The 15,856-nt window shown below is 37.3% G+C and overlaps 1 protein-coding gene across 2 annotated transcripts in view; it reads left to right on the forward strand.

Annotated features, from left to right (window-relative positions):
- The window catches only part of efcab7 (EF-hand calcium binding domain 7), a 92,787-nt gene that overhangs the window by 26,337 nt on the left and 50,594 nt on the right, over positions 1-15,856 (forward strand). For both annotated transcript variants that reach the window (XM_048601780.1, XM_048601781.1), the window contains exons 5-6: positions 1,608-1,800; positions 6,350-6,474. In XM_048601780.1, coding sequence (XP_048457737.1) covers positions 1,608-1,800; positions 6,350-6,474 — 318 coding nt within the window. The remainder of the gene's footprint in view (positions 1-1,607; positions 1,801-6,349; positions 6,475-15,856) is intronic.

A 15,856-nucleotide genomic window follows, 5' to 3' on the forward strand; every position in this document is an offset into this window, starting at 1 on the left:
TTCTCTATCTACAGATGCTGTCAGACCTGCTTAGTTCTTCCAGCATTTTCTGTTTTTGTTTTAGGTAATGTTGAACCTGTATACAATTCGGGTTTGACTTTAACTGAAGCATTGTGTCCAGTTTTGGTGCCACACCTTGGGAAAGATATAAAGATTTCAGAGAGAGTGCAGAAACAATTCATGTGAAAGGTGTTGGGTACTTCAGATATGTAGATATATTAGAAACATTGGGACTGTTTTCCTTGCAGAAATGAACGTTAAATGGAGATTTGATAGAAGTATTCAAAATTAGGATGGTCTGGTCAGAGTAGATAGGGAAAAAATTGTTCCCATTTCTGAAAGGATCAAGAATGGGAGAGCACAGATTTAGATCAACTGGCAAAAGAAGGAACTGAGACATGAGAAACTTTTCCTAACTGCAAGTAAAGTTCTTCAAAGTGCTGCCTGATAATATGAAGAGGCAAGTTAAATCGAGGAATTCAAGAAAGAGTTGGATTGTTATCTGAAAGCGAATACGTGCCAAATTACAAGGGGAGGAAATGGGACTAGGTGCATTGCCTTTTTTGGACAGGCAGTGTAGACACAATGGACCAAATGGCCTCATCTTGCACTGTGACAATTCTGTCATTCATTGAATCTGCCTCCTCCACCTCCTCAGGCAGTGCATTCCAGAGCATTTTGTAAATGTAAGCTTTTTGTAAAAATGTTTCCTTCGGTCCTTTTGACATTCACCTCAGAATCATGGAAAAATAGGAGCAGGAGTAGGCCATTCGGCCCTTCACACCTACTCTGCCATTCAGTATGACCATGGCAGATCATTCTGTTTCTACTTTCTCTCCATACGTTTTGCTCCCTTTAAACCAAAGAACGACATCAAACTCCTCAAACACATTCAATGTTTTGGCCTTGGCCATTTTCTGTGGCAGAAAATTCCACAAGTTCATTGCTCTCTTGGTGAGGAATTTTTTTCCTCATTCTCAGTCCTGCGTGGCCTACCCCATACCCTTAAACTGTGACCTTAAATTAGTATCCTATGGTTCTTGAGCCTTCCACCAATGAGAACAATTTCTTGCGATTTACTCTGTCCCCATTCAACATGATTTTGAACATCTCTATGAGATCTCCTCTTGACCATCTCTTCTCAGAAGAAAAACCCAGCTTCTCCTGTGGATCCACATGTAACTGAATTCTGTCTTTCCTGAAACTATTCTTGTAAATATTTTCTGTACCCTCTGCAACATCTTAATGTCCTTCCTAGAATATGATGCCCAGGATTCAAGTTGAGGCATGTGCCAGTATTTTATAAAGGTTTCCCATGTTTTCCTGCTTTTGTACTCCATGCCTCTTATTTTTGAAGAACAGGACCCGTTATTAGCCATTTTCAGTCTGCGAAAGCCACCGTCAACAATTTGTCCACATAAAGTACAAAAACAATTCTTCCTAAAATATGAGAGATGTTTCAGTATTTGTTTTTCATTTATTAAGGGTGGAAGACTATTTTTCTGACTTGTAGTTAATTTAATAGTAACTTGTTTTCTGGAATTAGGTATACTGATTTATGTAAATACAAAGAAAGTTACAATGTAATGTACTTCTTCATTTCACAGTTTTGTAAATTATTCCTGGCAACTGTTGAAACAAGTCAAAAGAATGCACTTGCAAGATTAGAGGCTATTACCAAAATGAAGCAACAGCAGTTTGGAAGTTCAACAGTCGCTTCATTGGAACTTTCTTCCTCACCTTCATCAAAACCATTGCTGGCAACTTCTCGAAATCCTGAGACAGATTTAATCTCCAAAGGTAAACATGAGCACAGTATTGGTCTGCACCATCAATCACATTTAGAAGAGAAGTAGTCTTTTTTTAAATTGATCAGTATTATTTATTTTATTTCAGTATTAGAATTTTATGACTTTGTCACAAAAAACATACAATGTTTCTATATTCTACATACCCCACATAGGTGTGGTAAATATGTTTATTCTAAATCTAAAAGAAATTATTGTTTGTTGTTGTGTCTTGTGAAAGTATTGGTTGCTACAATATGGAATTACTTTTGTTGAGTAACTCTGATTGAGTAGCCTCGCAGAAGATCAAGCTTTGGAATAGCTGTTTGAAAAGTTTTTCAACTTGTTATGCCAAGATTACTTAAAGTGGTTCTTCCGAATACTATGGTTGCATTCATATTTAGGTTCACAAGAATATTGGACATTTTGTGGACTGCCATGCATATTGGGAGGAGTGTGAAAAATTATGAGGGTAGTACCAATGTGTCTCTTTCAGTGGCAGATGGCAAAACAAGTGAGAATGGCGCGTAGTTTCAAAACAAAAGGAAATAAAAGGTTTGAGGTTTTTTTTTTCAGCTTGTTTAATGTGATTGAAGGCTGCAGGAATGCTGAATTAACTGACCATGACACTTGGTACAGGAGATCGTTCAAGAAGTAGGAGTCAGAAGAAATGTAGCGGTACTAGGGAACATTATAACAAGGAGAGTTGATACACTTCTGTGCAGCAAGGAGTGTGAGTTTAGACAGCCTAATGTCAGAGTTTGCAATAATTCTTGGTTGGAGAAGGGGAAAGGGGAGCATCTAGTGGTCATAAACCAGATTAGTACCAATTACACAGGTAGAACTAAAAAAGACATTCTGCTGATACAGTATGAGAAATCCAAATAATAAAGCAGAACCTCAAAAGTAATAATCTCTGTATTACTACCTGACCCACGTACAAATTGTCAGAGGATGAGTAAGTTTAGATTCGTGACTCAAAGACTAGTGTGGGAGAAGTCGGTTACGGTTCATGGGGCATTGACACCCCTGTACTAGGAACTGTCTTTACCTGGGACTGCTGGTGTTCTTGCAAGGCTCACAACTAGGGAAATAGAGAGGGCTTTCAACTAAACGAGGTGGATGAGGGATCAAGTTTGGATAAATGTAACAAATCAAGGGATTGAGTTGAAGCAGAAAAGCAAAATAATAACAATATGGGAAATGAAGGTCCGAGAATGGCAGGAAGGGACAGAAAGAAAATAAACTTAGAATATACCAGCAGTCAAGACTAGATGATATGAAGGTAACAAAGACAAGTGAAAGTAGAGGGTGTGTATCTAAATGTACATAACTTTCATAACAAAGTAAGTGATCTGGTAGAGAACTTTGAAGTGAATACTTATGATCTGATAGCCATTACAGATACGTGGCTGCAGCATAACAAGGAATGTGCTCTGAATATATGACATTCAAGAAAAGTTGAGAGCTAGATAAAGGCAGACGGATAACCCTCCTAATTAAACATGGTAATGGTGCAGTAGTTGGAGATGATTTTGGTTCAGGAGATCAGAATATAGAATCAGTTCGAGTGGAAATGAGGAACAGTAGGGGAAGCAAATTGCTAGTAGGAGTAATCTACAGGTCTCTGAATACTAACCATAACTTATGAGTATGTACCATAACCAAGCATATAAGAAGAAATATTGGGCAGCATTGTTTTGGAACAAATCAGAGAACAGGCTGAACTAGACTTGGTATTGTGCGTTGTGACATAATTAAGAAAGATCTGAGTAAAGACACCTCCAAGTATCAGTGATCATCATATGATTGAATTTTATATCCATTTTGAAAGGGCAAAAACTGCGTTTAAGATGGATATTTAAAAATTAATTAAATAAATGTGTGACTTTGAAACTCTGCTTCAAAAAGGGATGGAGGTTGTCTCATTGAATATTTTCAAGGTGGAAGTAAATAGATTATTGTTATGCAAGGGAACCAAAGGTTGTCAGAGGTAGATGGGAATATAGAATTTGGAACACATGTCGATCAACCATGAATTTATTGAATGATGGAGCAGTGATCAAGTGCAAATTGTCATACTTCTGCTTCTAATTTTCAGATTTGTATGTTCAAGGAGCTTACAAGTGAACTTGTGTACTGGCCAGGGATAAGTTAGGATGTTCGTATGCCCACTGTACAAACTCCAGCATTTAAGGGAATTTCTAGATCCACATGATTTAGCAACCACACCTTGGACAAAAGTAAAATCAGACTTATTCAGAGTGCAAGGAAAGGATTACATCTTTGTGACCGATTACTTCTCTAGATTTCCCATTGTTCAACAACTTAACAACACGACAAATACAACCATTGTGGCACAATGAGTGCTAATTTTCAGTTTATTTAGCATACCAGAACAGAGTGTCTGACAATGGATCACAATTCACTGGCAAACCATTTCAAGATCTGTACTAAGTGTGAGTGACTCATATCACATCACCATCCAACTATCCTCGCTGAAACATACAATAAAATCAATGATCATCAATTGTTGTGCAATGCCAATGGAGAAGAGGTTACCTTCCGCAGCAGAACTTAGGCTCAGAAGGCAAGTGTTAATTATTTTGATTAGCAACCAATTATGTAACCATTCCAAATCACAGGACTTACTTCTTCAAAGACAAGAAGATTATAAGAGATTCATGGCCTGTGAGCAGGTAGTGAAATACCAACATTGAACTCTGGACAGAGAATGCAAGTCAGAAATGCAAATGCAAATACTTGGATAGCAGCAGAAGTTTATAACATGTTACAGTCATTAGTGATAAACCATGAGAAATAGTAACAAAACTAGACCATTCTGCCCTCAAGCCTGCTCCACTGTTCAACTAGATCATGGTTGATCCGATATTCCTCACATCTGCTTTTCCTGATTTTTTTTTTTCCCCCGTAACTCTTGATTTCCCTACTGAGCAAGAGTCTATCTCAGCCTTAAATATACCCATGAACTCTGCCCCCACAGCTGTCTGTGGCAAGGAGTTCCAAAGACTCAACCCTCTGAGAGTAGAAATTCCTTCTCATTATCAGTCTTAAATTGACATCTTTTATTCTGAGATTGTTCCCTGTGATTCTAGATTCTCCCATGAAGGAAACATTCTCTCAGGATTTACCCTGTCAAGCCCCTTAAGAATCTTAAGTGTTTCAATAAGGTGGCCTCTCATTTTTCTCAACTGCAGTAAGTAGTGTCCCAAACTGTTTAGCCTTTGCTCATAAGACAATCTCTCTATATGGGAATCATCCTAATGAACCCAGTAATTGTGGTGCTCCATTGCAAGCAAACGGAAACCAGCTCAGACCAATATACTTCAATCACACATGAAGAGAGTGAGGAAGAAAATTCTGATGAGGATAATTGTGCGGTGATGTTGAGTTACAGCAACTAGCATGATGATAATCAAGTAGTCAATTGTGAGAAACTGAGAACAGCAGTTGGGTATATATTCACCACAACAGCAAAAATTGTCAAACCTACAACGCATCAATTGTCAAACCTATGAAGCATCAATTGAAATTGTTAATCTTGCAACTAAATATCGGCAACAAATGCTGGTTCAGCCAGGAAAGTTCTCATCCCATGAATGAATTTGAAACATAAACCATATTAGGGGCTTGTTGCTGTCCCTATTGACCCATGACCTGGAATGACTTTGGCAAATGTACATCACTTCCTGAGGTCTGGTTGGCCCTGGCGTGGTGAGGGATCCTGCAGAGCTGCAGGTCCCTCCTCAGTTATCATGAGTACTTGAAGGCTAGTGTCACTGGTAGAGAAGATGAGGAACTGCTATCCACACTCAAGGACTTAAGAGGAACCTCCAGGTAAAGCCTCTTCTGCCCTTGTAAGGCACATTGAAATTGTTAAGGATCTGGTGGAAACTCCAGACAACTTATCCATTTCTCAATTGCCACTGCTGCATTGAATTGCTGCAATAGTAGGTAGGATTCATACAATTCTGACGTCCACTAACTGGTGTTGTGATCCTATTGGAGACTATTAGCATTTGGTGAGGATTCTGAAGAACTAGTGATTAATCGACAGAACTGCATCACTGCATTTTACATTTTTAAATAAAGTTAAAATTAAATGAAATTGGTTTAAATAAAAACCAAACGTTACTATGTACAAAAATAAATTAACTGAAGCAAGCATCACTAACATATTAAAATTGTTTATAAATACTCTCCTGGCCCATTCATGTGAAGTCTCCGCTTTTAATAAGGTTTGATTGGGTGAATAGTAAGAAATGGTAGTTGAGTGTAGATATGGCAGGAAAGATTTCCATTTAGAATTTTCAAATTGCCAGGATTGTTTTTTTGTGAATGGATGTGTATACTTGCAGTGAAGATCTCTGTCCCTGATTAGAAAGGTCTGCTAGGTTGACATTGTTATAAGTAGGTTCTAGTTATCAGCAACTAACAAGATATAATCTGTGCCTTTTTATCTTATTACAGGCTGTCTGATATTCCAACTGAAACTGATGTAAAACTGAAGGATTCTAAATATATACATCATTTTATTCCAGTTGATAGCAGACTTTCATCAAGAACATCATCTGCTCGAAGTCGAAGGGCCTCAACTTCTTCTACCATCACTATGGGAGCGACCACTACAAAAGGTCTGAAATTAACTGAGCCCAAATCAATGAAGGTAATTCACGCAGTTTCTAATTTCAGATCTAGGAAGCATGTCCCTTCCTGTTCAGTTAGAGAAAAAAGAAACCCACAGTTAATAGAAATCTGAAAAGAATAAAGAAAAGCAACATGCTAGAAACAGAGGTTTAATCTGCTTCTGAAAAAGGAAAGTTAGCTCTGTTTTGTGTGAAATCCATTTCAGAATGTCAGCATTTTATGTCTTATTGATATCTGTAGCTATATGTGTGGGCTAAATTAAACTTATTTACAAACATATGGTAATAATGAAGTATTGACAAAGAAAGGAAGGGATTTAATTCAAACATTTTTTAATACTTTTATTAATTTAATATGTGCAGCTATCACTGGCAGAGCCAACACTTATTGCCTATCCCTAATTGCCATTGAGAAAGTTGTGAGCTGTCTTCATGAAGTGCAACAATCCTTATGGTGCAGTTAGACTGCAAGGAAGGCACTTACAGAATTCTGACTCAATTACAATGAAGCAACGACAATATATTTTCAAGTCAGGATGGTGTTTGAATTCAAGGATAATGCTGCCATCTATATTGCAATATTGCTCAGTCAGAAAAGTTAATGTATGCAAAAATGTTATTTATCCACAAAGACCCTTACATCCATACTCAAAGAAATAGGTCCAGATAATGAACAGTGTGAAGTTTGCACCATTGGTCTAGTTGACGAGAGTACAGAAATAGTACAGCAGTCCTAAAGGTATAGCTGACAGTGCATCTTGAACTATTGTAGCAACATTACTGTTTACTAGTCACTCCAGCATTGTACTTTCCAGTGTACCCTCTGTATATTTCTTGTTGCAATAAATTCAAATAGGCAAATGATAAATAATGATTTCCCTTCGTACACTAGTGTAGGCTTAGTGAATTGTATAAATATTTTGGAAAAATAAGTTGCAACATTAGTATTAAAGAAAAAACATGCTGGAAATTTGAAATAATCTGAAACACAATATTTTGGAAAGACAGCAGGATATTCAGTGAGCAGTATTTATTTAGTAGCTTATCCCTACGTGTGCGTAGGGATTGAGCCTTGATGCTACACAATTCATTGACACCAGATGATTTTGGGAATTTTGAAGTGGCCAGCTTCATGAACAAACTTAAATAGCCTGCTACAACATGGTATCTGAGGGTAACAGGTGGTGCAGCTAAGTTCAGTCATTTTCATATTCCAATACTTATTTAATTATTGATTCAGTATCTACATTTGCAATGTTGCAGAATATTTTTTCCTTTATTGACCTGTTGCTTACCTGTGCCAGAGCATACACCTCCCTGCATCTAACTATGCTCCAAAGTAGTAACACATTTTTAAAATCTATTTATTCAAGGGATATGGGTGTGGCTGACAGGGCCAGAATTTATTGCCCATTCCTAATTATCATTGAGAACATGGCGGTAAACAACCTTCTTCAACTGCTGCTGTCCACGTGGGGTGGGTAAACCCACAGTACTGTTAAGAAGGGAATTTGCAGGATTTTGATTCAATGACAATACAGGAATGGTGATGTAGTTTCATCTTTAAATGGTTGTGTGACTTTGAGGGGAACTTGCTAATCGCATGATAAATCATTCAAGATTTTCTCTGAATCATCTTCAACTTTTCATGGGCTACAATCTTGGAGCAAGCTTCATATTCCATATTTGCTGTTCTAGTTGAAAAGCTTTAACTACAAACTATCCATTTCCAAAAGTATTTAGTTGCAAATAGCTCTGAGTGAAATTATGTGATTTCTAGCCATTGAGTGTTGAAATCCTGAATAATCAAAGCAATGCTTGATAAAATGTGGGAACAGTTCCATGCCTTTAGTGTGATGTGATCCTGAGCCACACAGATGTATAATCCCAGATTCAATCTATGCTGAGTTAGCTGATTTTATCCAAGATGATGATAACCATGCTGCAGTTCTTGGTGAGGAACATACATAGAATGGCTAGCAAAACACATTGCTAGAAGACAGGTGCTGTCCATTCAACTGAGCATTAGCACAAGTCAGCACACTTAAGAGGGGCAAAAATTGAGGCACAAACAAATGAAAATCTGGTTTAGGCATTGATGTATTATATGTGGCTCAGACATTATATAATGAAAGAATAGGGAAGTGATTTTATAGGTTTTGGGAAATTCAACAAGATGGATTGGGAATGTACTGGATCTCTATTGCATTTGAAACAATTTACCAGTAGATTGAATCTTTTAGGGAGCTTGATCATTGATTATAGCAGATCAAATTATGGAGTTACAGGTATTTTTTCCATTTTTTTTTCCATATTTTGATCTCTGGGATCAAAAAGAAATATTACAGAAAAGCAGTATTGACTACACATACTGCTTGCTTGTTTCAAAACTACAATCACCCTCTTTCATTTTAGTTCCTAAGGGGTAAAGATAACATGATATTGACTTTGTAAAGTCAATATTTGTGTAGTGTTAATGTTGATTTTTTTTCCCCCTCTTTTCTGTCCTTCCTTCATGTCTCAATTTCTGTTAGATTTTCCTTTCAGCATTCAGTACAATAACAGCTGTAAATGTTCCAAAAGAAAATTGGAAAATGTTACTGTTCTGGTTGTGAATGGGAGCCTGGAGACCTTCTGTAAAAATTGTGCATTGATGATTCTAGTGCTGCAGCACAGAGAAATAACAGAGCCACATCTCACTTGACACCTCTTTCCCCTCCCTACTGTGCAACCCAAAAACACAAAGGCAGCATAAATATATGATGAAACAGAAAAGGTGTCATGGCTTCCTATATTATATGTCTGAATGCAGGGTCTCATTGGGACCGTATTTCAAATTCTCTTTCCGAGTAATTATACCCCTTAGGCTCTTTTGTAGATAATTCTATCCTGGTAATAGCTTCCACGAAAAAAGACATCTGATGCAAGAAACGCTCTGGTGTTGTTTTATTTTGAAATCTTGTTTTGTTTAAACAATATGGCAAAGTGTTATAAATTATTGCAGTATATAGTTAAGCTTGTTAAAGAACTACACACTAGTTTTATTTGCATCATCTGATTAGTGAAAGATTTTAGGAAATGGAGACTGGATAGTGAGAAGTAGGCTGAAATATTCCTTTCTTGACTGAACTAGTTATTTTATTAAATAACCACCAGATCACAGATTTTGCAAATTAGTTACTAATTACTCCTGTCCAGCAGAGATTGGTTAAAATAATGAAATATTTATTTGGTGGTTTTAGCTTCTGGTGGCAAATTCAAAATAAACAGTGGCACATTAACCTGGTGACAGTTTTATGAAAAAAATAACAGCTGTAACCACATTTAAAATCTGTGCACTCCTTTGCTCATTTGCAAACTGAACTTTGTGAATAATGTTGTGCCTAGGGCGTTGTGATGTCATAATATATTACAGCCCAACCTCCGTCTGCTCTTTGTGATCTGTGGGTCTGTCTTATTTTTAATCTTGAATTTTGTCTCGGATGTTGGAATTTTTAAAATAGGAAAGACGTTCATAATGTATTGATCTTACACGATATTATCTGTTTCAGCGGAGTTAAAACAGATTACATTTTACTTGTAAATTATGATGAAAGTAGTGTGGTGACTTCATCAATCACATTTCATTGCTCTTAACTGTGAGGAGGATATCAGATGGGTGATGCATTGTTACAGCAGTTGTTTCACAGGTGAGATTGCTGGCAGTATGCATGTTCACAAAAGAGAACGTTGGCTAGAATAACCTGTCGCTGATCAGATCTTTCCTTTTGTGATGTTCTTGGGTTACCTTTATTAAAAACATGGTTCTAGCTAGGATGAAGACTTAAAGTAGTACTTGGCTAAATGAACCAGGGGTCTGGTTTCCATTCAGTATTAACTGATCTCAGCTGAGACAGTGCTTAGGCTGCCGTTGGCCTCAGTGCTTGTGAGCTTGAGTTGTAAAATCTGCCATGGTTATTGTTATTCCTTGATATTCAGTGACCTCTACAGGAAAGTATTGCATAAGGGATCTGATCTTATTAACTGTCAAGTTATTCCTCATTAAATTAGCTTGCAGCAGTCTCTGTCTAAGTTATACATGAAGAATAGCCGTATGAATAAGATAGCTGAGGCTCATTGGTGCCTGTAGATCTATACTGCAGTGTTTAAAAAAAGGTCTGTGCAGCCAATAGAAATGAGACAATGGAAGATTTTTTTAAAAATTATGGAACTAGGCTTTGTTCCACATTGCCCATTGATTTGAATTTTTTTTTAAAAACAGTAAGATTGATTAGGTTCAGATTAGATGGGTATTGACAAATGTGAAATAAATACAAGCAACAAACCAAAAATAGAGTTTAAGAATTGAGTGGATTTTGTTGAACAAGTATCTGTATTAGCAAAACAATACATTGTCAATTACTTTTAATAGCTAACGTAACAACAAATTCAGCAATTTGTTCACTGTGGCAAATTATGCAAGTACTAAAGAAACACTGAAATATTCTTAGCCATTGAAATATTACTGGGCAAATCCATTGAAGTCGATAGCTGCTCTTGAACTGAGTGGCTTGCTTAGCCATTTCAGAGGGCAGTTGAGAGTCAGCCACATTGCTGTGGGTCTGAAGTCGCATGTAGGCTAGACGAGGTGAGGATGGCAGATTTCCTTCCCTAAAGGATATCAGTGAGCTGAATGGGTGTTTCCGACAATGGTTTCATAGTCACCGGTAGATTTTTAATTCCAGGTTTTTTAATTGAATTCCAATTCCACCATCTGCCATGACAGGATTCAAATCTGGGTCCCCCAGAACATTAGCTGAGTTTCTGGATTAATAGTCTAGTGACAATACCACTAGGCCATGTCTCCCTTTTAATCACAGATGTCTAAGAGTACATGAGTCTTAGATGAAGACAGCAAACATATGATAGCTAAATTTGATGACACAGAAATAAATATGGAAGTAAGTTATGAAAAGGGCAAAGAGTCTGCAAATAGACATAGAAAGTGAGTAGGCAAAGATTTAGGAGATGGAGTTTAACGTGGGTAAATGTGAACTTATCTACACTGGCAGGAAGAATAGTAAAGCAGCATATTATTTAAATGGAGCAGGATTGCAGAGTTCTTAGGTACAGATTGATCTAGATGTCCTGATACATGAATCACAAATTGTTACCATGCAGGTACAGCAAATGATTAGGAAGGCAAATGTTATTTATTACAAAGAGAATGGAATATAAAAGGGGCGATGTTTTGCTACAGTTATATTTGGGCATTGGTGAAAGCACATTTGGAGCACTGTGAACAGTTTTCATTTCCATATTTAAGCAGGAATATTGCATTAGAAGTCAGTGCAGAGCAGATTCACTTGACTGATATCTGGGATGGAAGGCTTGTCTTATGAGGGAAGGTTGGACAAGTTGAACCAGTGTCCATTGGACTTTAGAGGAATGAGGGACGATGTTATTGAAACATGTAAGATTCTCAGGATCCATGGCCGGTTGGGTGTTAAAAGGATGTCTTCCCTTGTGGGGGAGCCTAAAATTAATGGACGTAGTTTAACATAAGATGGAAATTAGAATTTTTATCTCTCAAAAGGTTGTAAGGCTGTGGAATTCTCTTCTGCAGCGTCTGGTGGAGATGGGGTCATTGAATATTGTTAAGACTGAGGTAAATTGATTCTTGACTATCAAAGACTAAGGCTGTCATGGGTAGGTGGGCATTTGGAGATAGCAAGAACTGCAGATACTGGAGTCAGAGTCAATACAGTGGAGCTGGAGGAACACAGGTCAGGGAGCATCAGAGAAACAGGAAAGTCAACGTTTTGGGTTTACACCTTTCATCAGGACATGGAAGTTTGGAGTTGAGGCAACAATCAGATCAAACCTGATCCTGTTTGACTATTGGAGCGTGCTTGAGGGGCCAAATTGCCCATTGTTCCTCCTAATGTATATGTTCTTTTGAGTCCTTCTTGTGCGTGAGTGAGGAATAAGAGGAACATAACAAGCAAAAAAAAACTTTCAGTTAGGATTGACTGATTTTTAAAATAATTCTGCATATAAGATCATATTGTTGGATTTACATGTAAAATAATTCTTGAGAACCACAGATAATACAGCATGTGTGATGAATTGTGTTAAAAATATCCTTCAGTGGATGGAATGTATTGACTTACCAATAGAAATCAGAGTGACTAGAGCGCCATCTGGTGATTTTTTTAGAAACCTACTGCTGGTGCAGTTATTTGAAATATTAGGGGATGATATAGTGTAACTGTCAAGAATCATGTATTTGTTATAGGACAAGAGGAAGCCATTCAACCCATCGCATGCATCATTTTTCCCAATGAGCAATTCACCTCGTACCACTCTTTCACCTTGTCCCCTGAACCCTGCACATTTTACCTTTTCAGATAATACTCCAATGCCATCTTGAATACCTCCACTGAGCTTGCCTCCATCACATGTTCAGACAGCACATTCCAGATCTGAACCACTCAGTAAGTGAAAAAAAAGTTCTCCTCAAGTTTCCATTACTTCTTTTGCTTATTTCCTTAAATATGTGCCCTTCTTCTGAATCCATCCATGAGTGGGAAATTTTCTACCTACTTTCTCCTATTCTGTATAGATCCTCAAGATTTTGAACAGATCTATCAAATCTCCTGTCAACCTTCTTCAATAGAAATAGTCCCGATTTCTTCAATCTATCAATGCATCTGAAGTTCCCATCTCTAGACTCATTCTCTTGAATCCTTTCTCCACTCTATCTCAAATGCCTTCACATCCTTCCTGAAGTGTGCCCTGCAGGACTGCACACAGTATTACGGTTGAAGCTACATCTATGTTTTATACTAATTTAATATAATCTCCTTGCTGTTGTATTCCAAGCCTCTACTAATATAGCCAAAGATACTGCATGCTTTATGAATTGCTGCCTGAACTTGTCCTGCCATTTTTAATAACTTATCCACGTGTATATCCAAGTCCCTCTGCTGTTGCACCACTTTAGAATTTTATCCGTACTTTATAGTGTCTTTGTATTCTTCGTATCAAAATGAGTCACTTCACTTTCCTCTGCCGTACATTTATCTTCAATTTGTCTGCCTGTTCCATCAACTAGTTTATCTCTAGTTGAGGTTGAGCACTATCTTTGTCAAAACTTTCTCAAGTCTTGTACTATTTGCAAATTTTGAAATTGTGGTCTGTACACCATGATCTGCTCACTAATATATATCGGGAAAAGCAAGGGTCCCAGCACTGATCCCTGACAAACTCCATTGCAAATCTTCCTCCAGTCTGAAAAATGCCCATTATTCACTATTCTGTTTCCTATCACTTAACCAGTTTCTTATCCATGTTTTATCTGCATCTATTTTATTCCAAGAACGCAATATCTATTTGAACTGGGCATTTGTAAGAGTCATGCATACCATGTTGTATTGGGCTTCAAAACTGGAAATAGATTGATGTTACTATCAAACAAACACTTCATTTTAAAAGATGGCTGTCAAATAATGCAGAATATCTTTTCAGTCATTTAATTTCACAAGCAACAAAAGAATTCATAAAGCAAAGCTTTTGCATGCCAACTTCAGTTAGACTGCTCAGTGTCCACATTGTGCTTCATTGGTTTCACTCTTACATTGGTGCATTGAATGTGTTAGCAAGGCAGCATCTGCATTATGAGCAGCTATTAACAGATTATTGAAAATACCTCTGCAGGGCCAAATGAACAGATGGGTGGGAACACATTGAGCTTTCCCAGCACTTTCATAAAAGCAATTCTAAAGGAAGCAGACCAGGTTGGCATGAGATTATGCCATAATCTTACTGTTAAGTAATTTGATGTTGATGTCAAAAGAAAAGCACAAGATTAAGAAAAGAGATTGATATGGCCATTTTCTTTCTGTGCTGGTATGATCCCTGTTTCAGTGAGATTGCTGCATGGAAGGACCAGACAAAGGCCAAGCACACCCTCAAATGGTTAGGGGGGTGGGGGTGGGGGGCACGGGCGGGGAACATGCCTACAACATCACAAACATCACAACACTGTTAAATTGTTATTGCCCATCTAAATTGTGTTCCTTTTGTAAGATGTGGTTTCATTCCGAGAGCAGGTTACCTCATGCACCACTACCACCCCAGTCCATCATGCTGTTGCTCTAGCTAAGGAAATGTTTCAAAATAACATAATAAAACACCAAAACTGGGATAAACCAAAAGATAATATTATCACAAGAAAAAATACACTCCCAAATGAAGTATTGTTTCTAATTATTATTACTATGGTATTTATAAAAATATTTCTGAGCACCAATTAGATATTTATAGCAAAAAAAATCTTTTATGCCATTCATTGATTCTTTCTAACTTGCTTAATGTAAATCTTTGTTGTAGATTGATAGCGTGCACAATAACTATGAAGATAAATTGCTTACTCATAAACAATATGAGATTACCATATTGTCTAGGATCTTTCTTTGAAGTTAGTCTTGCAATGCCTGTACCTTCTAGCTGCAAAACCAGTGAAACATCTTGCTGAACCAGTGTATTTTGTTCACGTCAAGAGATGATTTAAGTTGTAAAATATCACCATTATATGAAATGCTAAAAAATATACGCTGAATTCTAAATACTGTGCCTCTACCAGATTTAAACCAGTGTTATTTTCCCCAAAAAATATACTTAATTATGCATTTTTATACATTTTATGAATAAACAGTTCAAATTTGACATTATGTAAAGTGTATATATTTCAATTTTTTTCATTTACGGTATGTCATAATCTGCAGTGCCTCACCACATTTACAACTTACATTTACAACGTACAATTCATTTAAGACAATACAACCTGAGGGATTTTACATAAATCCTGGCCACTTGTGTGCTCGGACAGTAGGGCCTTAGACAGTGGCCTTTCCTCATTTAGACTTTTCAGTGGCTGCCCCAGGTTTTTGTGCATCCCATAGCATTGTTCCTGAACTTTGGAATGTGCCATTCTGCAACATTTGGGACATGGACAGCTCTTTTCATTGGACTACTAAGAAATTTTGGGCAGACCAAACAGCATCTCTTTCCGAACTGATAATCCTCTAGCAGCTGGTGATGTTTGTCTTAGTGCACATCCCAGGGGTTAGTCTGGAACAAAAACAGAAGTTGCTGGAAAAGCTCAGAAGGTCCGGCAGCATCTGTGAAGAAAAATCAGAGTTAATGTTTTGGGTCCAGTGACCCTTCCTCAGATCCGAATCCTGCATTACAGAGCTGCTCAATATAAAATCCACTGAATTTCTTTCCTGACCGTCTTTACAGAAACACATTATAAAAGGACACAGTCAACAGTTTCTTCTCCATTGCATTGTCTGAAAGAGAGCATATTGTCTATCAAATTCAATATCAGTGAATCAGATCTCCAATACAGTGTCACAG

The sequence above is a fragment of the Rhincodon typus genome, chromosome 10, assembly GCF_021869965.1.
Source record: "Rhincodon typus isolate 14 chromosome 10, sRhiTyp1.1, whole genome shotgun sequence".
Lineage (NCBI taxonomy): Eukaryota > Metazoa > Chordata > Chondrichthyes > Orectolobiformes > Rhincodontidae > Rhincodon > Rhincodon typus.